Here is a 26085-nt window from a genome sequence, read left to right as displayed (position 1 = left end):
TCCTATCTCAGTCGCTCTGTCTTAATCACACTGTGCCTTCTGCCTTCTGCAAGTCCTTCCAACCACCACAAGCAAGAAAGCAGCCACCCACCGGGACAAAGCATCCTGTTAGTTTCCACAAAGGCAGACCCTGGGGATTTAGAGAGTTGAGGTCTACAAAAGCACTTTAAAGAATAGCATATTCACCCACAGAAAAGAAGTTCTGGGAAAGAGACTGGTTCTTTACTTTTGAAAAAGGTCTTTATTAAAAAGACAAATGTGAAATATAAATGTAATCTCAGGTAAGCAGTGCGAATTAGGCCCTGAAATCATTGCTCTTCCCAGCATACATTCACAGAAATTACAGAAGCAAAAAAAGTCTTCCATAACCAGGCTGAGTTTGAATCGCGGCTTACTGCTCGGTGTGACCCAAATGTAACCGAATCCATCAGCAGCCAGATGTAAATGGCCTTGTGCTAGGCTGATTCTCTGCCTGGTGAAAGCCCTCTCTCCACTAGAGGACAAGTTATTAAGAACCTGGTTGTCATCTTAGATTGGATAGATCATTTGTTTCCACGAATTCTTTTTCTCATCATTTACTCATTACACGCCTCCTCCTGATGTAAGTAGACATTTATTAGCTTCTGCATTTATTGCACTGGCAAACAGAAACATTCTGCTGCATTTCCTGGGGGGTTCACTCATTTATCTATTGGATAAGAGACTGAAGTTTTCTACAGGGCGGAAAAATTAAAATATCAGTCAGGTTGACAGCCAGGAAAATGAGGGTCTCTCTGCAGCAAGAAGCTTTCTCGAAGCTTTTGGTTTAGTGAGGAGCTGCAATGTTATTTCACCGAAGTACTGCTTCATACATAACTAGAACTGTGGGCTATTGGCTAGTGAACTATACTCCAAATGAATGATACACATGGTACCCAGTAAAGTATCTGAGATGCAAAGCTAATTGCTATTTTAAACAGAAAATGTAACAAAATGCTTTCAAAGATCCATTTCTATGAGGAGTGAGGGAGAGAACACTGCCTTATTATTGAAGCAATGAAAACAGAGCAAGAATCACAGGATTTAAAGCTGTAAGGGACACTCCACATTATGGAATCCTTTTCCAAGAACCTTCTTTATAGCATCCCTGACATGTGATCGTTCTCATTCTGCCTAAAACACTGGTGGCAATAGGGAGACTGTCATGCCCCACAAAGCAGCTTATTTTCGAGCTGTAGACTTCTGGTTGACAGAGGGTCACCTCCTTAAGGCGGCCTGGATGAATGCGTGTGACCTTGGGCAAGCCACTCAACCTCTCTGGGCCTCGGGGTCCTTGTTTTTAAAATTAAGTTACCCTTATGTTGAAAGAATTAGAGCTGTAGGAGGGGAAGTCAGTTAGAGGCTCAACTGCCTCATTCCAGCCAAAAGACTATCTGATTCAGCAGGGCACGGGATGCTGCACTGTCTTGTGGGGTGGTGTCACACCATAAGCAGGGCCACCAGGCTGGTCTCGAACTCTTTAGGCTGAGACACAGCCGTTCCAATCAGGACACAGGAGCTCATTTAGGGTACGGCAGTCTTCAACTCTTTAGCCATTCCTTCTTCATTCTTTTTTCCTCTTTTCTTTTTGGCTTCACTTCCCCTGAACCAACTTTTGTTATACACCTTTCATTCTTGACAAAAAGCAGAAACAATAACACAATGGAAAATTCCACTGAGGCTGGCAGCCGCTAACACAACCCCTCAAACCTGGCCTATGCCAGCCATGCCCTGATCTTCCTGATTCTCTGACACCAACTTTCCGGGGTTTGGATCTCTGCTGATCAAAGCATGACTAGCCTAGTATTGTGCCAGCACTGATTACTTGCAGAGAATAGATTTTTAGTGTGCTGCCCACTTAAGAGTTTGTATGTTAGAGAACACCAGGTTCCTGATATAATATTGCTTAAAATACTGCTCAAGTCCCACCAAATCATTTTGGGGATAAGAAAGAATATAAATGCTCATAAGAGTATTATCTTTACAAATCAGTAACCTCTTTTAGCCAAGTGTTCATATAGCCATTTCTCCTCAATAGCTCTTTTTTTTTTTTTAAAGATTTATTTATTTATTTAGTTGTCAGAGAGAGGACACACACACACACACACACACACACAAGCAGGGGGAGTGGCAGGCAGAGGGGGAAGCAGGCTCCCCGTTGAGCAAGGAACCGGATGTGGAACTTGATCCCAGGTTCCTGGGATCAAGACCTGAGCCGAAGGCAGAGGCCCAACAGACTGAACCACCCAGGCGTCCCCTCTTCCAAATAGCTCTTAAGTCAGATGAGGAAAGCAACCTGGATAACGACCCTGCTCTGTGCGCTGACATGGAGCCTCAGTTTACCCACTGGAAGAGGTCCTCACTCATTACTACGAAAGCCTTAGTTGAACTCAGTGGCAGGAAGTGATGCAGCAACGTACTGGATACCTTCATTAAAAGCCCCCTTACGGGGTGCGCCTGGGTGGCTCAGTCGGCTGAGCATCTGCCTTTGGCTCGGGTCATGATCCCAGGGTCCTGGGTCAAGCCCTGCATTGGGCTCCTTGCTTGGTGGGAAGCCTGCTTCTCCCTCTCCCTCAGCCTGCCACTCCCCCTGCTTGGGCTCTCTCTCTGTCAAATAAATAAATAAAATCTTACAAAAAAACAAAAACAAACAAAAGCCCCCTTACATGTTCATCCAGTGTTTAGAAACCTGTAGAACATAGCAATGTAACTTTCCAAAGATCAATTCATGTCTTCCCTCCCAAAAGAGTTAATGTCAACATAAAGCTAGAGGATACTTCATTAAAAATAAAAAATTACACCTGTGTTGTAATGACCTAGATGCTAGAGTCTCCCTTGTATGTGGTATCTTTTATATAAACAGCATGGATAAAAAGCAGTGGGGGTTCTTTCAGGGGGTTCATAGTTTAACAATTCCTACATATTCCATTACATGACCCAAAATAATAAATAAGATTTTTCACTTTAGTTTCAACATTTTATCCAAGAAAAGTCTTCCTGAAGATATCCTTAACTCATAAATTCCTTACAAAAACACTAATTCAAAGGGATACATGCACCCCTATGTTTATTGCAACATTATTTACAATAGCCAAGATATGGAAGCAGCCCAAGTGTCCACTGACTGATGAATGGATAAAGAAGGTGTGGTATACACACACACACACACACACACACACACACACACACACACACTGGAATATTACTCAGCTATAAAAAAGAATGAAATCTTGCCATTTGCAACAACATGGATGGATCTAGAGAGTATTATGCTAAGTGAAATGTCAGTCAGAGAAAGACAAATACCATGATTTCACTCATATGTGGAATTTAAGAAACAAAACAAAGAAAGAAAGAACAAAAAAGAGCTAAACCAAGAAACAGACTCTTAACTACAGAGAACAAACTGATGGTTACCAGAGGGGAGGTGGGCGGGGGGATGGGTGGAACAGGTGATACGGATTAAATAGTACACTTATTACGATGAGCACAGAGTAATGTATGGAACTGTTGAATCACTGCCTTATACACCTGGAACTAATACAAGACTGTATGTTAACTACACTGAAATCAAAATAAAATAAAATAAAGATAAATTCTTTCAAACGCTTCGCTACATGTAAGGAACTACAGGAGAGACACAAAGACCAACACCACACAAACTCTGTCCTAAACTAATGAATCTGCCAGGGAGTTTACATAAATTAATAATATTTAACATCCACTAATAAAAACCAATGTGCCAAGCACTGTGATATATGCTTTATATTGTTTTCTAACTTAAACCATACAACACTACTATTAGATTGGTATTATAATCTCTATTTTCCAGAGGAGGAAACTGAGGCCCAAAGAAGTTGAATAATTAACAGACTGTGTGAGCTTGTCAGTGGCATGACCAGAAAAGAATCCAAGTAGGTTGGCTCCAGGGATGATATTCTTAACAGCTCTACTAGAGTGATTTCCAAATAGCTATATAAAAACTGAAGTGCCTTATAGAAAGAGATCACATCTGGACAGAAGGATCAGAAAGCTTCATGTAGAAGGTAGCATTTAGCCTCTAATTAAATCCTATTTCTTGCCTCAAGCTACTACTAGATATTTAAGTTATTATACAAAAAAATTCCTAATTATATATTTCACTTAGCTTTAAAATGGGAGGAGGAGTGATAAGTCAATTGTAATTATAAACAAAAGCAGATACAGGTGCTAAGTGGCTGTGATGCTTTTGTGATATATAGACACTTGTTTTTAAATCTCTACATCACAAATGGAAGCCAAAAAAAAAAAAAAAAAAAGCCCAGAAAAATAATCAGGGGAAACTCGTTAACAAGTCAATGAACATGTAACTTTTCTGACACAGAAATTATAAAGACTAAAACTTATTTTCACTCTATAGAAATGAAACTCCTAAGCTATGTTTTACAAGGCCTTGAACTAAATTTTGACTAGTCAGACTTTTCTAATAGAAAATGCTCTTAATAATCTTTTGCTTTTTTCTTGTCCAAATTCTCATTCCCTCCATGAGGATGGAGAACCACCGCCATGTATAAATCAGCACAAGTCCTATACTATCCCACACCATCCAAACACCCTGCACCATCCAATTCCTATGGAAGACTCCCTCTGCCAGACTTTGTCCTCTCCAAAGGGTTAACCACCAGTTCAGTCCTCAAGGTTTGGTTCACAGTCCTCCTTCCCTCTGGCTCTCTAAAAGGGAGCTCCTCCTGCCTTGTGGATCTAAAATTTTCCCCAGTTGACAAATTTGTATATCCTGCCCAGACCTTGCCCCCAATAACATACTCACTGGTCCAAATATTCTGCTGACAGCTCAACTGGCTATCACAAAGGCACCCCAAAATTAAATGGATAAAAACACAATTTGTGATTTGTGCCGCACGGTCATTTCCTTGTTTCAATGAACCAACTTAGCCCTCCTGGTCTTCCAAGGCTCAGTAAATGGTTCTTCCTTTCGCCCAGATGATGAAGCCAAAAACACAGGAATCCCCCCTTCTTTCCTCATCTTATATCCAGTGCATCATACCATGTGTTCTCACTCCCTACTTTCAGGCCAGACTTGCCTCCTATCTTCTTCTTTAACAGGCAGGTAATGGGTTCAGATATTATTTAAAGAGCAGTGGGAAGCAACCAAGGTATTTTAAGCAAAGAAATGATAAAATCTAACTCAAGTTCTTAAAGGATCACTGTAGCTTGTGGTGAGTGGGGCAGATAACAGAGTTAAAATGACAAGGGATGACCAGCGTTTAGGTGAGAAATGATGGAGGCTTGGTCTTTGTTGGTAATAGAATTAGAAAGCAGACAAAACTGAGCAGTATTTTGGAAGAAGATAAACAGAACTTTCTCATATTCAAAAGGAGAAAGGAGGGCATGTAAGGAAAAACTAAGAATCAATACTGTTTCATGGGTTTTTAGCATCAACCCTTGAATAGATAATGGTGTCACTTCCTGAAAAGGAAGGAACCTAGAGGAAGCCTGGTATCCAGAGCACCTCAGAACCTCTATGTCTGCTATTCTGAGGTGGGGGTGGGGGGTATGTGTGTGCATGTGTGCTATTCTACTTGCCCCCGCACACTCACTTGACCTTTTTTTTTGTTTCTTTTAAAAGACTATTTATTTGAGACAGCAAGAGATTGTGAGAGAGACAGCACGAGTGGGAGGCAGGGGCAGAGGGAGAAGGAACAGGAGAGGCAGACTCTTCGCTGAGCAGGGAGCCTCACGCAGGGCTCGATCCCAGGACCCGGGGATCATAATCTGAGCCGAAGGGAGACGCTTAACCAAGGGAGCCCCCAGGAGCCCCTATACTAGACCTTCTCTACAGACTGTTCCTGCTCTTCCTCTGAACTGCTTCATTCTCAGACCACACCATCTGAAACACAACCTGTCCAATCTATTTTCTCTCACAGTACCCACATTATTATTAACTGTACTTTATTTATTGTCTAATTTTCTGGCTTTTTTGCACTCTTACTGGTCCCCCACTCACTCGACTATGAGCTCCATGAGGGCAAATAATATGTCTTTCATATTTATTCCTGCTTCCTGTGTACCTAGCACAGGTCCTGGCACATAACTGCAACTCAATAAACATCTGCTCAATCAATTGTCCTCAAGAATTTCTGGGGAGAGGAAAAAAAAAAAAAAAAGCCTAAAAGACAGGTTGACAAACTGTTCCCACACAGGTCCAGAGAATAAATATTTTAAGTTTCAGGCCTACACAGTCTCTCGCAATTACTCAACTCTGTTGGAGCATCAGAGTAACCATAGAGAACATGCAAACAAAAGAGTGTGGCTGTGTTCCAAAAGAACTGTATTTATAAAGACTGAATTGTGAATGTCATAAAATTTGTGTGTCGTGAAATTATTCTTCTGATTTCTTTTCAACCATTAATAAATCTAATAAGCTTTCTTAATATGTGGGCCATAGTTTGCTGAACCCCGGTCCATCCAAAATTCACCCATCTAGTGTCAAGGGAGGAGAGAGTGAGGAAATGTGATGAGATGGCTGGTATCACTTCCACTGAAGAATATATACTGTAAAACAATCGCTGTATTCACATACCTGCTATCCTCCCACTAGCCTACTGGCTCCTCAAGAAAAAGAAACCAGGCCCACGACTCTTGTCACCTAATACTTAATGTTTGTTGATTGAAACAGAGGGAGGAAGAAGAGAAGAGCAAAAATGTATCCCAACTCTGAAACAAAGACAAAGCTTACTTTCTCTTGATTCTGGTACTACCTGGCCATGGTGAGAAATACAATTTCGAAAAGATGAGTGGCCATATAATCAACCTCAATTTCAAGCTGACTTGAATACTGACTCAATGACCCTTAAAAAAAATGTAAAAAGTTGTATTAGAACACTCATTATTATCCTGTAGTCATCCTGCTCAGAACAAACACTATTTTCAAATACAACGCCAGGCTATATCTCTATCAATTACAAAACTGTGCTCCAACTGTATACATCTGTCATTAAAACTGCATTTTCTACAGTCAAAAAGGGTGAGACAGACCATTAAAATGAATTTTAATTTATCAGAGTACAAAGATGCCTTTAAATACCTAATAAAATTATGCCAAATGTAAAAACAACATCATATAACTGAGTGCCTTGAAAAAAAATTATAGGGAGAAGTGAAAAAGAGAGCGATGGTCCAGCCACACAAGGATGGGGCAGGAACATGTGCCCCCAAGCTCCACAAAGGTCACTCTAATGGTGACAGTTGTGCCCAACTGCAGCAGCCACAGCACACTGTCCCCGTAGGGAAACCAGCGGGGAGTCCCATCCTTTTTCCTGTTTTAAGGATGGAAAAGAGGTTAGAGGGCGGGAGGGCATGAGGAACTTAAAAGTGCAGAGGAATTCCCTTAAGGAGGGGGTGACAAAATGGAGACTTGGTATAAAAAAGGCAGGTGCAAAGAGTAGCTATCAAGCCTTTTCTGTTTTGATAGGATCAATGAAGGCCAGAAAGGGAACACGGAGATGATGAAAACAAGCTAACCATTTCTAATCTATGGACGCGGTTAGAGGAGGAATTTTTGCCCAACTTAGATCGCAACACATGTGGGTAATCCACAGACTGTCTAGCTTTGGTTAGGGACACTGAGTCAAAGAGGCCTGCTTTAGGCTCCTTTGTGTGTAATTCAATCCCATCCCAACTCTGGCCTCCCAGGAGTCTGTGCAGTGTAGAGACTGAGAATGTGGGCTTACGCTGCCCAGGATTCGAATCCTGACTCTACTGCTGACTTGTCTGCACTTGAACAAAGTACACTCTGTTACTCTGCCTCTCTCTCCTCCTAGGTAAAATAAGGATACAATCCCGGACGTGAACACACGCGAAGTGTGTAGCCCAGTGCTGGCAAATAGTAAGCTCACAAGAAATGCTGCAGGTCTTCCTTTCAAAGAGCTAGGCAGAATTATTGACTTGGATTTGGGGGAGGTGATGGGAGCTAGAAGAAAGGGATGTGAGGTCATAGGGAGTCTTGTGGGCACACTTCCATTTGATGAGGAATTAAATTTTTTTTTTTTTTACTTAAGTATTCACTTAGCAGATCCACAGTACCTACTTACTATTCCTCTAGGAGAACAAGGATTAGACTCACTCTTGAAATCAGAGTGCCATTTGAACTCAACACAGAACTGATCTGCTAACAAAGTACAGACAAAATAAGCGATGTCTGCCAGGCTTGGCAAAACAGATACTGTACTTGAAAAGCAAACCTGGCACTTTCTGAAAAGATGGCGAAGAATACACTAGAGCAATAAATGGCATGGAGTCAAGGCAAGAGATGTGGGCAACTGGTGTTCAATGGGACCTGCCAGAAGGCTCTTCCCCCATATGTGCGGCTCATGCCTGGCGTTCAGACCCTGCTGAAGCGGCACCCAATCAGAGGCCTCCCGGTAGAGAGCAGCATCTGTAGCCACTCCCTCCAACACACACATACGCTGTCATTTTCTCTTCCCTTATTAGGAGGTTCCTTTCTTCACAGAACTCATTACCACTTGACATAAAATATACTTGTTATATACTGTCAATATTAACAGAGTGTTAACTCCACCAGTAATTTCTGTCAAGTTTGCTCTCTGGTATATCCCTGGAGCCTAAAACGGAACCTGCCACACAGTTTGTTCTAAATAAACATTAAATGAATCATCCGGCCTGGTGAAGAGCGCAAGGTAGACAAAGCAAAGAAAATAAAAAGAAACTGAGCAAAAATCCTGAACAGTCAGTAAGAGTACTAAATTGCTTGTTTGAGAAAAATTAATATTGCTAGTTAAAGCAATAATGACTTTCAAGTTTATGAAAATTCAGCAAGCTCTCTAAAAGCATTCTAAATCACAGATGGGACCAAGAAAATGGAGGACAGTGAGTCACTCTTGAAATCAACAAAAATGAATGAGGAATATACCAGGCAGGTTGATGAGAATGTATAATTTAGAAAGTTTATTTCACTTGTTAACTGAAATGAGCACAAATTTCTCTCTCCCATAAAATGTCCACAGATAAAGAAAGTGACTAGAAGTATGTTAAGTAAAAGTCGATATTTCTGTTCCTTAAAATACTCACCGTGAACATATAGTATTCTATTGCCATTACTGATTTCAGGACAAATGAATAACGAAAACTATAAGGCATAGAGAGTATCTACCTATACCCGTTTTTCTATGTGGATAAACTTTAAGAGCAGTAATTTTCTCAAAAGAAAAATGATTTTCTTCAGATAATGGGAAGATCCAGAAAGTACATTATATAAAATAAGCTATGGGAAATTTTTTAAACTGCAGTGTAGGTGTTCGAGGTGGCGACTTTAGAAGGCATTTCACCATATTTTGTACCACAGAGAAAATGAGAAAGAGAAAACAATTTATAACAGTTGCTTATGCCTTTATCTTTAAATTATAGCATATTCAAATGAAAAAAGACATTCACCCACAATTGAGAAACTAGGTTTAATCCTTACAATGTCCATAATTTATATTGAAACAACTACATACTTTAGTCATTAAAATATACTTGGATTCTAGGGACTGAAAATACAAGATCTGCATATGTAAAAGATAACTGAAGGGGCCTAACCAATATAAAGTTGCTTTTTGCTTTGTTTTTTGAGGCAGAAGCAGTAAAGACAATAGGAAGGTGTGGGAGAGATACAAAAATGAGTCTAAATTACATGAGAACGACAGAGGTTCACACAAGACAGACCTTTTGGAAGGGTTATTGTCTGGTGATTTCGTTTTTTAGAAGTATTTCATCATTTAATTTTATGCAAATTCTCTAATCTCAGAATGACTTTGGAGAAATCTAGTAAAAAAAGGTACATTTTTAAGAAACTTAACACAGCCTACTGTGTTTTTGTTTTTGTTTTTTCCTGAGCAGGCCAACAACGTGCTGAGACTGTTTTATAATTAAAAAGACTTTGGTGATTTTGCTCTTTGGTGGGTACTTTCTAAACAGACTCTTGCATAAACTGCACAAAATGATGAGACACGACAGAATTAAGTTTGACCTAACACACTTTTCTTAGAGATGAAATTTACAATTTCTTTTTTAAGATTTTATTTATTTGACAGAGAGAGACAGTGAGAGAGGGAACACAAGCAGGGGGAGCTGAAAAGGGAGAAGCAGGCTTCCTGCCAAGCAGGGAGCCCAACACGGGGCTCGAACCCAGGACCCTAGGATCAAGACCTGAGCCGAAGGCAGACGCTTAACAGCTGAGCCACCCAGGCGTCCCTGAAATTTACAATATTGATATCAACATTCCACTGCCATTTCCCTGACGCCATGACCCCAAAAGAAATGTTCTCTGCCTCTGGGAAATACAATCCAAAATAAAAGCCTAATTAAAAAAAAAACAAAAAACCCTTGTCACCAGGAATATTTGGATCCATGAAATCCATCATCAAAGAGCAGTCTATGTCAAGGAATCACCCTACCATGTTTTTGTTTTACCACATATCTCCTTGCTCGGCTCTGACCCCAACCCAACCCAACCCTATGACCTGTCTTCATCCATGCTTTCATGCTTCCTCCTCCTGGTCATCCATTCCATTTTAATGATAAAACGGAAGGTGAAAAAATGACTCATTCTTTACCACTTACTTATTAAATAAAAACTCTACAAGACTGACCCAAGATTTCCAATTAAAGGTTAAAATAAAAAACATTCAAGTAAAAGACATGTGCTCACAGCACATTATTAAAGGGGTACCTGTGTAGTATTTCCCACAAATTCTACAGTCTCCTCCACCCCTGTGCTCCCCACCCCCAGCTATTTCCTTAAAGGTGCTTTCCCTAAACTCTGCAACTGCTCATCTCTGGAACCTAGTCTCTTCATCTTTACGTGTCAGTCCCTAGTCTCAAGGAGCTGCACTCCAATATCACAATATCTCAGGGTTTAATAAACAAACCATTTTTAAGCCAGAGTAGTGAGGTTCAACAGCTCTATTCTGTTGTTGTTTTTAACTTCCCACCCATTGGCTGGCCTTACAGTCATAAATGAACAAAGACTGTAACCAGCCTTTGCTCAAAAGATGGAGGATAAAAGAAAGACCTGGGCTTAAACATACTCAAGTGTCCAGATATGATATCTATCTTCCTCCCTCCCTCTCTCTCTCTCTCTCTCACAAAGAGTCTGTCAAATTTGAAGGGATACACATACAAGAGAAATCTCTATTTTATCAAATAAAATGAAGTATTTACAGAGCTCTGAAAACCTAAAAGATTAGGTAGACCTAATTGGAGTTTTTTTTTTTAATTGTTTCTGTATCACAAAATGGTTACACAATTGAGCTAATCATTATGTTTCTTCTGGCAAAATTCAATATAACATTTCAACATAACAAAATAATGGAAAAATACTGTTTCCTAGAGCTTCCCCATCCCACAAAAAGTGATCTCAAACTGTATGGCATTATCATCCTCCTAGATGCTGGAGACTGATGATGATGGCAATAGCAGGTATCCTAATTTAATATTCATATAAGGTCACATACAATATTTTGTTTCATCTCTATACCCTCAAGAAGTATCTTATGAAAGCCATGTTACAGATGAGGCTCTAGGGGTACATGGTGTTTCCAAGGACAAATAGTCAATAAGTAGGTCTGACACCACTTGTCTTTAATGTCATTATGTTTGCCTTGGGGTCCTTTGAGGGAGAGGTCTCAAGCCTTTGATGTACACCAGAATCATCCACGCCCATCTCTGACTTGCTGAGGACAGGGGTTATTAAATGTCTCAGGTAATTATGAAATCACTGAGAGACAAGCGTTTGGGAATTACTGATTTATAACAGTGTGGGTATGTGTGAAAATTAGCAACTGAAACAAATCAGCAAGTTAGCTGTCCTTTCCTCTGTTAGAACAAATCAGGTGAGCTCTACTGGAGATTTCTTTTGTTCAGGACAGCAATTAATTTAAAAACTACTGCATGCCTGCTTTGTGCCACGTTATCAATAAAACTAGTGAAATTTTGTTTGAGTTTCACAAAACGTAAGGAAGAGTACCCAAGTAATTCAATATAGTTCAGTCACCTTTGCAATATTTGGGATGGTCACCCAACACAAATCAGTTCTAGGAACCTACATAACTATTCACTTACTTACTTAGAACCTATTCGGCCAGATAATAATAATGACCAGGTAAACAGTGGCAGCACTCCCTTCCCCAACTACGGAAAACCAATCCTGAAACCTCCAGGTTTCTGTTTCCTTGTCTAGAAAAGTACACTTTTGAACTAGATGAATGCTAAAGTTCCAAGGAGCAGTAAACTTTTATGTCTATAAAATGTTCCACTTCATTAATTCAGAATTCAGGTGGTGGTATTAATAATGGTTTTAATCATCAGTCAGCATAGGCTTCAAATATCGGCAAACTTATTTTGTTGCCGGCAAGGCTTGAAATCCAGAATTTCATCGTAAATCACTGCTTCCATTTGGCTACTCCTAAAGTAATATGCATTCAAAAACTCTCTTTTGCGTAATTACTCTTAACTAGCTACAGTATGACTGATATTTCCGTAAATGTAGTTACTTGTGCCTCTATTTAAACTAAAACACTCTTTTGTCTTTCTGGCATTATTCTTTTGGGCACTGAGCTCAGGGTCAAATCCAAATGATACATAACATAATTTTTTAATGTACCCAACAGAGAAATAGCAATCTCTGACTTTAACTGCATGCTATTGAATTTTAACAAACAGTTCTAGGCATGTCTGCCAAACTTCTATAATTTAGAGCAACCGTATCCTGAAAGAATAGACAGTCCACAATTTATTATGTATTATTTTTCCTGAACTACAGAAATACTCACTGTAGTTCTAGTTACATTTTTATTTGAATGGTAGTGAGATAAGCAGAAAAACAGATCTCAACACGTGGACTGCCTACCCAAGGAGACAACCTGAGTATCTCAACTGTCCGCCTTAAACTTCCCTTCTCCTGCCTGTATTTGTGCTAAGTCACACCACATAAGAGTCCATCTGGGCAAGGCAGAACTACACTGGAATTAAGTTCTAGAAATACTGATATTAACAAGAGGTAATAGGCGAGAAGGAGCGAGGAGAGACAAGAGGTGAACTGTGCTTGATTCAGTCACTCTGTGTATCTCGGGTAGCTACCATGCATGATACCCAGGCACACAGTAGGTGCTCCACATCCCCTAAAAGGAGGATGTCTAACACAGGGCAGAGGAATGTACAGAGAGACAGCAAGTCTGCAGGTTATCTGGTGCATGACGCTGAGGCAGCAGACGGAGACTATCACAAGAGGTTAAATGAAGAAACAGCTTCCAGGTAGTTGACTGAGTGGTGGATTTCTGAGATTTATAAATTACTCGGGTTAATTCTGAGGCAGAGTCTAGGGAAGCCGCGGAGTTGGAAGTTCAAATAGCTCTAGGATAGGAGGACTATCTGTAGCCTTAAATTAGAGGAAGGAAATTGACAGTAAACTCCTATTTGTGTGACCATAATCTAAATTTACAGGAAGTTTATGCCCAAGATTCCTTATGTATACAATCTAACCAGCAGGCGAATAAGAAGGCTGGGCTACTGTGGATAAAGTGGTTCAAGGGCCACCCCACCAGAGGTGTACTAGAAAGAAATGGTTCTGCAAAGTGAGCCATGGCAAAGAAGGACAGTGGGGGCAAAAGTGCGAGCTGGAAGGGGATCACTCGGGACACCACATCCCATTCTCCCCTTGCTGCCATCACACTAAGTCCCAACATTACCTTGGCTGATCTAGCTTGGCATGGAACTTTGATTTCTGGATGTTTCTTCCCATGGTATTTCTCAGACCAACTTCTTTCTCTCCACTCCCCCAGAGGAGTAAGGCCCGGTCCTCAGACCCTTCTCTCTCCTACAGTGTAGCCAGTATACTTCACCAGATGAACTGTATCCATCATCTGACCCATGCCCTATAATGAAACTGGTGTAATTTCTCTTTACTGTGGAACACGATCCATGATTAAGTAAGCCTACTGGTGCTGAGTTTATGAGAGAAGCCAGCTACAGAAGATGCCAAGGGAAACCCAGCTGAGAATCCACTCCTAAACTCTAGTGGCTCTAAAAGTGTCATGCCCATTTCCACCAAAAATCTCTTAAGTGGGGGCAGGCGAGTGGAACTGCATGATAAATGTAAGGCCAGAAAGCAACGGTCACACAGAAGGAAAGGCTGTTGCTGAGAAGGAAGACAGAGGCCTGGCTGCATGAGCTGGGAAACTCAGGGCAAGTTACTTGAGGTCTCTGAGCCTCAATGACAAAATCAACAACAACAGGTTGGGTGATGAAGAGAGAAAATACTTCCCCCAAAGGTCTGTGCTGGGGTTAAAAGGATGGTGTTAAGTCATTTCATACACTGCCTGCCCAATAATAATCCCTCAGTAGATAGTAGCTGTTTCAGGGATGCTGCTGAGGATAGTGACATGGATACTGTATTTCTTGGCCAACAGCCTTGAATAGCAAGGGTGTCCGCAGTGAGAAGTTCCAAAGAGCATTTTCACCCAAAGCCAAGTTTGGGGATAATACATGAGGTTGAGCATTTTAATTAGGACAGGGCTTGTCGATAAAATTGTTTACCGTCCCCTTCAAAGTCATATAAAAGTAATGGCTAAGAACACTGTTTAGGCAATATGATTTAATTTACTTTCAGAGTTTGCTCAAAAAGTGGTATCTACACTAATGTTTAATTTTATGTAAGTAAGATATGCAGTTGCATTAATACCAGTAGCTAGCATGACTGGGGCAGAAGGACCTTCACCGAAATCTCGGAGAAAACCTGCAGGATAAGATGTGACCTGAGGTAAGGTGTACACTGAGCGACCTGGAAGATGAATCTAAATCACATGGACCGTGGTTGAGATTAAAGCCTTTTAACTCCTGAAAACTTACCCATTCATTTACTCAATAAAGATTTACAAAGCACCTACTATGTGTTAGGCAGTGTTCCAGGGGCTGAGGGTACAGCACTGAACAGACAAGGTTTCTGTCCTTATAGACCTAAATGAGAACCACTAATTGTGAGGGTATAGTACTGTGGCCACATTATTCTCCCTGGATCTCTTGTTTTTAACAGGCTCTGGAAGAGAACGCCATTACAGAGCACTGGACTACTGACCTTCATTCAGCTTAACCCACTGGATAGAAAGACTGCATTTTCTGACCTCGGCAAGCAAACCTTACAGCTTCCTCATCAAATAATAGCCAGTCCTATAAACTCTTTCTGAAGGGTCACAGAAAAGTCAAGGCTCTGAATGAAAGGAAGGTGTTAATACTTCTCTTCCTTATTCCTCCAGCTCTAGATCTTGGTAAACACTTGTGGGAAGATTTTTAAAGGCCTGCAATGATAATTAAATATTTATCTAATTTGATTACCATCCTACTTCATTTTATGAAAGAGAAGAAAATTCCTATTTGGACCCTCAATCCTTGGTGGCATCAGCCCCCATGCCTGATTCTTCACCCAAGGATGTACAAGTCCTAGGCTAAAGGGCATGACTCTGGGTCCTGAGATGGAAGGGCCCCAGTGAAACCTCACTACCCAGGGCTCCCAACTCTGCAGAGCTTGGAATAATGCAAGCCTGAATAAGGACTGTGAATATAAATATAACACTGAAAATTACAGACATAGTTTTCTAGAGATTCTTAGAAGGACTAAAGATTATAAAGAGAATTAAAAGTGTGAACAACTCCCACTGCAGAGGACCTCAAGAATCCTCAGGCCTCTTTCTCATCTGTCTCCTCTTTTTGCAACACAGTGCAAAGGCAGGCCATTCTAGCATGGCTGCAGGTCCTCAGATGCCTTCAAATTAGGAACTCTACTAATGAAACGCTATGGCTTCATGACCCCAACGTCCTAGGAAGGACTCAAAGCTACAGGAACTGGCATTGTGCAGGGCACGGCAAACCTAAGGTGGTGTGCCGGGATAAGCTAGTGATTCTTGAAAAAAAGATTCTGTGGCTTGAGTGTAATGCTGAAACATGGCATGCAGTATCATCATCTTGGAAGCTCTGAATGTATATAAACTCTGAGAAGGCCCTGCAGTAAAGAAATCTGTTCAGCTTAGTTAAACTTAACATTCCTCAAAATTATTTGCCATGGAACCCATCCCACTTCCTGACAAACACATTAATTTTTACAAGTTATCTAGTGCCTACTATGTGCCAAACACTAGCATGGTGATCAAAGGAGGAAATATTTCTGGGCTTCGTGGAGCTTACATATTTAATATTGATTTTCAAAGACCGCTATTTAAGGCAACCAGTTCACTGGGTCTTTATCTGAGCAATTAACCTGTTGACTCACTCTAACCCACGGAATGCCCCTCTAAATCCCACGATCTCCTGCTCTCTGAGACAAAAGTAGCAGCTACTCCTCACAAAACATTTCTGCTCTGGAAAATAAGAGTCTGGCATAGCCTCCACGGGTCCAGGGTGGCAAGTGAAAGCTCTGTGCCGGATGCCAAAGGGTGTTTGTGCCGTTTGTATTTGTCACATTCCCTTCACACACTCGCCTGGCTCACTGGAGCAGTTTAACAAATGTGTCCCAGAACAAATGGTAAAAGACAAGGACTCCCTCTAGCCCCTGAAAATTCCAGTAAGAAAGACCACGATCAAAATCCTATCTCAGTTTCTGTGGCCAAATTGGATTTGGGTTCCCTTTATTGAACCCTGCCCTCCCTGTGCCAACCTGCTTTACATGCCAGGTTCAGATGTGGGCCCTTCTTCTTTGATGATCTTATGAGCTAATATTATTTGCAAATGTTTTAATGACCAAACATATCTTTCTAACTGAAGCTAATGTGCTGAAATGTAATCCCTTATAGAGGCACAGCTGGCTCACGGTCTGAACATAAAACTGGGATTCAAGAGCATTTTCTAACACTAGCCCTGCAATTTTCTTTAAAAAAATTAATATTCGTGTATTTTAATTTCTCAGTCAGTAAAACAGGGAAATAAACATTGTCTGGTCTGCCTAAATGGAGTACATTAGAAATTTATAAATAAACAAGATATCAAGAAGCAAAACAATCACTAATTATGAAACTGCATGCAAAGAAGATTCAGAGGTCCAGCCCATTTTCAATCACATTCGCCCGGAAACACAGAATGACTTCCTGGCTGCAATGTTTCTACCAATAGCAAGAAAAGATCCCAAAGAAAGGAAAGGGAGTATTAACTGTTTTACAAATAAAACAGCCTTGCTGAGCCTCCCCACACAAAATAAACAGAATCTTTAAAAGTGAAATTAATTTTCCCTGGATTTCATAACGCTTTATTTCTCACCTCGTCTTTACACATTCAAGTGGCATACCGTTTTAAAACACAGTCGTGGTAAACAGAATTTAATTATTTTATGGTATGGTCTTTCCCGAGGTAAAGGAAATGTGAAGAGTTGAGAAAGTATGCAACCCATATTGCTGGCGTCTTAGCACTTAGGATCATTACAAGCACTCACAAAAAGGCCATACTGGGCTTTAAAGCTGAACTCTGTATTATCTCTTTCTCAGAGCCCTGGGGCTATCACTGCAAAGCACAGTGGTCCATTCTAAGCTCTGAATAGAGAAAAGGAAGAGATCATTAAATTATAATTTCCATGCACAATTGGTACAAGTATTTCCTACCAACAGGATTAATATGAAAGCAAGATCCCAGAATAAAGCTGCTCAGCAGAGAGGATGGCAGTTTAGTGTCTTGTAAATTTGATTTCACTGAAAGCCCTGACACATCATAATGGTGAAATCCTATTTACTGTAGCAAGCAGGACGGATAATGCTATTTAATACCTGGTGTACTGTGTGCCATCAGCTCATAGCTTTGTACTCCATGTTCTCATCTTACCTTCAGGTTAATACTTTTTGACAGCCTACATGGTAAATAGAGCCCCAAATTAAGTGCTGATCCCGTGATTTGCAAATCTTTCCTCTAAAGTTAGGCACAGAAAAACTGGCTCCAGTTAAAAGGATACTTTTCACTGGATGCACTTTTAACAGGCTCACCCCAGAAAAGAATGTAAGTCGCATATCCCTAAAGCCAGATTTAAAAAGCATTTCAAGGTTACCCAAACCACATTTCCCATTAGGAAATTCAGAGAGGTTAACAGAAAAGCCAATGCGTTTGAAGGACTTGTTGAATAATGAATTAAGGTAAGAACCCCATATCCACCACACTGCATGGATCGCTCCCTTCCCCGCAGAAGATTGGAATATCTGCGACAATAAACTTCCTTTAGGGAGGTAGTGAAGAGTGTAAAAGGGCTCAGGTCTTTGAACCTACATTAAAAATAAATATGTCCATTATATTAGCAAAAGATATGATGATACTGGCCCTTATTAATTTTTCTACCTAACAATGAAGATCTAAGATCACATTTATGTGAACTATCATTACTTGTTAATGAGGAAAAAAAGAGCAACTCAAGGTACATGCTGGCAAACCACTCCTGAAACCCCTGTCATGTGGGACAGCATTACAATTAAAAGTGTCGCTGACTTCTAACACCTTCCGTGTCCAATTCCTGGACCAGAGAACTTTGTTTCTGCAACTCTGGGTAACTTCAGACCACAGGGAATCGGCCTTGATTTCAAGATGAATGAGGAAACCAGTACAAAAAGTCAGTGTGTCAAAGGAATCACATATATCTCTAGGTTGACAAGTGCGAGCTAGTTATCTACCACAAAGTTATGCTTTTAACTATTGTGTTAAATTTGCTAAAGCACACACAATAATTTAGTGTATATGAGCTACCCACATGACCTGGAATCATCGACGACTGTTTTACAAAGCCCTTTAGGGGGGAAAATATCAAAGGGTTTTTTTTTTATCCCATAAACAGACTTTATTAAATTATCTTCCTAACCCAGAAAAGACTGTTTATGTTTTAGTATCCTAGATGTCAGTGATCTGTGATTCTATCCTGTATTAATCCCATCAAAAGGCTGACCAAACTTCACTCAATGAAGTATTTTTATAATGACAGACTTCATCTGGTAGTAAAAATACATAATTATTTCTTCCCATAAGCAGCACACTGGGCTGACAATATTCCGTTCTGTTGTCGTTTCTTTTTATTATCATTGTTGGCGTTATTTTCCCCCAAGCTTTGCACAGAGGAATAGAGAAACCAAGGTACTAATTGACAAAGAAGTCAAGCAATCAAAAAAGCCAATTAATCATACAGATGAGCCCAACACTTTATGATGCAATGGAAGATATGCCACCCACTATAAGTAAAAGCCTTTTAAAAACTGCTCATTTGGTGTAAGCAAGCACAACCTTAGAATTTAATTAGTAACTCTCTCCACAGGTGACGAACTAGTAAAGTACTTTTCTTCTTAATGACAATTTATTTTTCACCGTTCTCTTTGCACTGCTTTCTTTTGCCCAGCTTGTACAATTCCCTCTCCTTAATTATATGGGATTGACTGCAGTGTGTATGCAAATAGCTCCTGAAGTCCCGAGGAGCCTATAAACTGAAGGCAACACAGATCCCACTACCCTGTTGATCTGAACATTATGACTGTATCTAACTAAACCCTCTGATCTCCCTCAGCTCCTCAAGTCACCAAGGCTTTTATAGCACTCTTCACACTGTGCCAAACCCCACCATTCTTATGAACGCCAAGAGTAAAGTGAATTCAGTAGAGCAAATCAATTGAAGTTCATGATTGGGAAGTTAGACACGAAGACACACTCATCATCAAAGAACTCACATCTCCAAGATGTCTTGCAGAGAAGGGGGTCCTTCATCCTGAAAGATCCCTGGGAGAATCTGGACTCTGCCCTCTCAAACTATGGCCTGGTCTTGCTTCTCACTTCCCTCCCATAGGGCTAACAGACTACTGGAAAATACACATTCTCCAAAGAACATGAACGCAATCCAGACTCTAATGAAATGACCATCGAAGCAGCTTATCAAAAGTAATTGTTTCTTTCTAGAGATGGAATGATAGGACCATCCGACAGCAACACTATGAACATATGAATGAATGGCTCAAAAACATTTGTTAAGTGCTTCAATGACTATGGCTTTCTTACTTCAAAGTAGAAGAAGCACAACTAGACATTAAAATAACTCTGAGAGGTATCATGCTGTAGCTGCTAGGTAATAAGACTTTATTTATTCCCTTTTTGGCCAAATGTCCCCAGAAGTACCAAATCCTGGGGAGAAGATTCTGCATTTTGAATGCTTAACAATCTTGTAGATTATGAGGTAGCATTAACCCCATTTTAACACTGGGACCTAAAAAGTTGTATTAGAAGCCAAAACGAACTAACTTACCACCCAAAGAGCTAACACACAACCAACAGGATTTAACTCTTGAGTGCAGAACTAACAATCTTAAAGCTAGTACTGGCTAATGACTAAAAGCTCAGGTGTTGGACCCGCCTCAGATCCAGATGTTTTGGTTGGATATTCTTGGGCAAGTTACTTGAAGTCTTAGAGCCTTCATCTAAACAACAGGACTGACAACCTCATAGGACTGTCTGTGTGAATAAAATGACATAACCCATGCCAAGTGTCTGGCACATGTAAATGTGCAGTAAATGTTATTTTGAGTTACTATCACAATGATGATGATTGCTACAAATAATATCAAGACAAACCTGATTCTCATAGGATAGATATATATTATTAATTTAAATGACAAAGTGAAGAAGATACCAGGTACTTTATGGATAGTCAAAAACTACATATTAATTGCTTAAGACATAATTTTATGGTAGCTTAGTAAATCTAGGATTTATTCACTGAACTACTATGTGAGTTGTGGAAAATATAGAGATGAGAAAATGACCTTTACCGTCAAGGAATTTATGCGGTAAACACGGATAACAAATCACAATTATCATAAATGTGGCACCATTAAGAGAGGTATATAAAACACTATGGAGCATTCCCTTAGTGATTTGTGGAAAGCTTCCTAAAAACATTTGCCCTGGGCTTCCTCTTATCAAACCACCAATCAGGAATTAGTATCCTCCATGTCTCTTAAATCAACAACCAGGAGTCAATACTCCAGTCTCTTTCAGTTAGGCCACACACCTAACTGACCTCACGAATATTATTAAAATATAGAAGTTCACTTCACATCTAAGTCAATGTCGTTTGAGAAAGCCAGCAACCTTTACAATGAAATAAGGACTTGAAAAACTTTTCGAATGGCTTCGACTTTCTTTCTCAGTCAAGAGTTACTGCTTTTGGAATACTGGTTGCGGGAAGGGTGAATTGATGTCCAGTTAAATTATACTTCTTCTTCCTCACGAGGCAGTGATAGGAGAAAGTTATCTCAGACTCCTGGTGAACTAACCAATGTGATTACATGGGAGGAGAAAGCTCCATTCACACATAGGAATTACCTAATTGATAGAATTTATTGAAATAGATCAAAGAGGCAAGCCACGCTGTGTTATAGAATTTAATGTGCTCCACGTGCTAAGGGGACTTGGGTTCAGAGTCTCAAAAGAAATTTGTATCAAGTCAATGAAAATGAACAGTTCAAATAGTAAGACATGAGCCATCTAGAAGTGATCACGCACATAATGATGGTGTTAATCCAGTTGATGGGGATCACTTTTGGAATGATTCTCTGAAAGACTGCTCAATGCTCCCCCTTTAGTAATGATACATCCACCACCTGGTATCTGATTTATGGTTTCATCATTTCATTTGGTTTAAATAAAGACATATACTTAAACCCCTTTTAAACCACAGGCAACCTGGATTTCATGCAGTACATTAGGTGATTCTACAAGTTATCATAATATTATAATCATTTTTCTTACATTACGCACTATTGGATTCAGCACTTTTACCTCTCTGAACACGAACTGTATATAGAACTTCTAATAGAAATGGTGAGACACTGTACTTTACACCGTCATCACAATACAAGGGGAACTCTTTTTAAATCTCCTGCATTAAGCCTACAAAATGCTTTATCACTGAAGACCTACATCTCGCAAATATTCCTGGAAGAAATCCAACTGAACGAAATTAATGTAGCTACTTCAGGAATGGCAGAAATAAACATGATTTTACAGAAATGGGGAGAAGACAGCAGGACGTTGAACAATACTAAAGTAATTTCATGATTTTTAGTGTTTTGTACACAATGGAAAGTAAGTAGATATTCTTTAATGGCAACGGCTTTTGTTAAGCATTTTTCAGTTTCCAAGAGCTTTTATATACATCGTCTTATCTGGTCCCCCCAATAACTCACCAACATGAGCAAGGAACAGAGTATTATCCTCACTTCATAGATAAAGAAGCAGAGACCAGAAGAGATTAGGTGACTTGTTTAATAACTAGACGACAGCACCCTGCCTTCTGACTCCGAGTCCAGCCTGGAGTTACTAGGTATTAACTAATAGCAGTGTGATTATTCCACCTTGGGATTTTTCTAAGCTCACTGGTACTCAGTTTTCACTTAAAATTCCTAAATAACTACTTTCCAGCCTCATCTTCAAAAAGGAAAAATCTATGTATTGGCCTGTATCAAAAGATGCTGACTGCCATGATTTGACATCATCACACCATCCCCATCTGATCCACCACCACTTGTTCTAACTTGAGGCCAAAAACAACAGTTAGCTGCTGAGCAGACCCGTTTCACCTGCCAAGAGTGAATCCTCTCAGTATATCACACTAATCACTGAATTACCTCCATCAAATCGGTGGATTTATGAGAAATGGGTGAATATTTTTCATTGCCTTTCCTCATACCTGACAGCGATCAATGACAAATCCAAAAGGTACCTAGCACAGTAATACTTGATGGCAAAGAAAACTGTCACTGGGTGGGAAAAAGACAGGTGCTGGGTAAATCATCTCAAAAACTATCAGTCGTTCATTTTATTCGGCTAACGTTTACTATCAGGTACGGTGCTCTGGAAGGGTCGAGGTAAACTAAGAGCTGACTGAGTGTTACACTGTGCGGGACACTACTGAAGGTACTTTATGAGAATGAGCTCATTTAACAAATCCGTGAGGTAAGTACTATTATATCCCCATTTTACAGCTGAAGAAACTGAAATTTGATGTAACGTGCTACAAAAACTCAGCAGGTAAACGTCCGTTCAGTACACTCAATCCAAGTCAGAGGCTGCGCTCTAAACCAGGGTTCTGCAAACTAGAACTCATGAGTCAAATCCAGCCTGCTCTCTGTTTGTATACAGCCCTCAGAGTGGTTTCGGGTTTTTAAACGGTTGGGGGGCGAGAGGGAATCAAAAGAAGAGTATTTCATGACATACGGAAATCATGTGAAATTCAAGCTTCAGGGTCCATAAATTGGAATGCAGTCACACTTGTTCTCCGACATGCTGGCTATGGCTGCTGTCACATTACAGTGGCAGAGCTGAGCAGCTGAGTTGAGAGCTGAGTCATCGTGACAGAAACCATACATGGCCAGCAAAGTCTAAAGTATTTCCTATCTGGCACTTTACAGAAAAAATTTGCTCACTCTTGCCATAAACTATTCCACTCTATGCTTATTTACCATCTCTACTTGGATGTCTTAACAAATATCCCAAACTTAAAGTATTTAAAATCAAATTCCTGATTTTCTCCACTGCCCACATCCAGATTCATATCCATCCTTCTAGGTATAAAAGCCATAGATATAGAGTATTCTTCAGTTCTTTCTTTCACGCATGATCAAAACCAATCAATAAGCCTGATCAGCTCTGCCTTTGAAACATCCAACCCCGTGCTTCATCCCTCCATGGCTAGCAGCTGGGTCCAAGCCATCACTATCCCTTTTCTGAATTATTGGCATTACCTCTTACTTGGTCTCTCTTGTTTCAGTTCTTGCCCAAGACAACAGCCAACATGCTCTTCCATTCACAAACCCTCTAGCCTTTTCAACATGCCACACACAACCCTGCTTCAGGGCTCTGGCGCTGGCTGGCTTCCCGTTACTGCAGACCTCTTACCAAATGCCACCTATTAGACAGGACCTCCCTCTCCACCAGACCCCCCACCTACACTCCAAGGCCCTGGGACTCCTTTTTCTCTGCTTTATTGTTCATCCATAGAATTGCAACCTGCTGTCCACTATATACATTTCAGATCCCTGAGGACAAAACTTTAGTTCATTTTCTTCATTAGCATATCTCCGGCACTGGCCCAAGGCCTAACATGTATTAGGTGCTTAAGCAGACACCTGTTCGATGAATGAAGAAATGACCCCTGCATGCAAGACGCACGCAAACTAGCAACATACAGACACGGGGGAACATATTTAATGTGTAAATAACTGTACTGAATGGGACTTAATATTGTATTTCTGATTTTATCTACTTTCTTATTAAACATCTTACTCTAAACAAACCAAATTTTAGGGGTTTCCATCAAAGGGAAGAGAGACCTAGCTTTGTATGGCCCATGTGTGAAAGGATTCTAGACAAATCTACTTTACTGAACAGCGGCACTGATGAGGTGGCTCAAACTCCCAATCTTAAAACCCACGGTCTCCTTCTGTTTTAGCTTTAATTCCTGCCTTTGCATCTCTGTCAAACTCTAGGGCCGCCCAGAGGTACGCCTCAACTCCTCCTCTTAACTCTTCTTCCTAAGTCCTACTATTCAACTCCAGCCCATTTCTTAGTCACAAATGCAGTGAAACTGAGATTACACAAAAACAACATATCCCTTAAAACACTTCCATTTCCATGAACCCACTCAAGTTTTGTCAATGTTAGGGAAAGTCGAGAGTAGCACTCTACTGTGTGACCTGGAAGCACTGCAGTTTCTAAACATTTAGGGACAAAACACCCGGGGCAGTTGCAGAGTGGTAAACGCCTCATTGAACCAACAACACGACGATACCCCAAAACCACCAAACAAGAAATGACATCCCCTGTGAGAATGATCTACCTGCTTGGCTTCTTCACTTCCTTGTAACTAGGAAAAGCAGCTATAGTTCTAATTATTGATGCTTAAATAAATATACGGGAAAGTTGCAGATGTGGTTCTAGAAGAGAAATCAATGACAAGAAATAGTCATACCCTCTCCTCCAGTCTAGCCAGCTGCTCTTTGTAGAATGCATCCTGCTTCTTTATCACTCTATCTTTCTCTTCCAGCTGCTTAGCCTAAAAAAAGAAATGAAGAATATACTATATCAAGAAAAAGCAGCAACAGCAAAGCAAAAGTCAAGTATAAATTACATTAGAAATAAGTACACAAAGCTGAAGATTTTTGCAATCTATTAGGTCTCTGCCATAGAACAATATTAATAAGCTGATGATTGCTGCATTTAAATGTAATGAAGAAGTCTACATTGTATTTTTTTTTTTACTGTGACAGCTGTGTCCTACTTTGTCAAAAAATATCGGAATACAGCACAGACAATTTTATTTAACTTCTTTTGAAGAGTAATTTCAAGGATTAATATTTTGTACAATAAAACTTAAATTTTATTCTGAGCATAAACCACATGGTTATTAACCTTTTTTCTTTTTTCTGAACAACAAAAATGCCTATATGACATTTTCTACATAGATCTTGTGTTTGAGAACCCTTAAATTACCCATTGAAACCTGCACCTAAGTACACGTTATTGGTCTATTTTCTTTTTTAGTTTAGTTCATTAGGGGCAAAAACCACTAAATGTTTGAATAATTAAAATGTAAATGCTTGAATAATTACAAATTAATAGTAAGAAATAAAAATAGTTAAAGTAATTCTAAAACTCAGTCATCCCATTTCTAATTTATAAGATTTTTTCAAAATTAAAAAAGGTAATAAAATTTTTTTGATACTTGAAAAATAATGATAAAGATAGTTACTTATGGATGTTTTTCAAGGTTAATTTAAAAATGCATTTTTCAAACTGTTGTACGTATCCTGATCATTACATTTAAGTGATCTTTATCTCTGAGAACAGACCTGCCTGTCTCATCCCAAGTTAGGAAAGTTTTTAATATATTTTTGTTCAGTAAATGCTGAATACACACTTGACAAGGAATTTTAAGATATTCAACAAGTATGTATTTTGGCATGCCCACCCTTGTGTCTTGCACCACATTTTTTTGCAGGGTGATCACGGGTCACTTGG

At 39.9% G+C, this 26085-nt stretch overlaps 1 protein-coding gene across 2 annotated transcripts in view; it reads right to left on the bottom strand.

The window, feature by feature from the left end:
* Positions 1–26085, bottom strand: part of CHCHD3 (coiled-coil-helix-coiled-coil-helix domain containing 3) — a 262201-nt gene that overhangs the window by 68621 nt on the left and 167495 nt on the right. The window contains exon 5 of one of the 2 annotated variants that reach the window (XM_008712051.2): positions 25037–25120. The exons of the other annotated variant lie outside the window; for it this stretch is intronic. Within the exon in view, the coding sequence (XP_008710273.1) occupies positions 25037–25120 (84 nt within the window). The remainder of the gene's footprint in view (positions 1–25036; positions 25121–26085) is intronic. 2 annotated transcript variants of the gene reach the window in all.

The sequence above is a fragment of the Ursus maritimus genome, unplaced genomic scaffold (assembly GCF_017311325.1).
Source record: "Ursus maritimus isolate PB19 unplaced genomic scaffold, ASM1731132v1 scaffold_3, whole genome shotgun sequence".
NCBI classification, from domain to species: Eukaryota; Metazoa; Chordata; class Mammalia; order Carnivora; family Ursidae; genus Ursus; species Ursus maritimus.
This window is presented reverse-complemented; position numbering and strand designations above follow the sequence as displayed.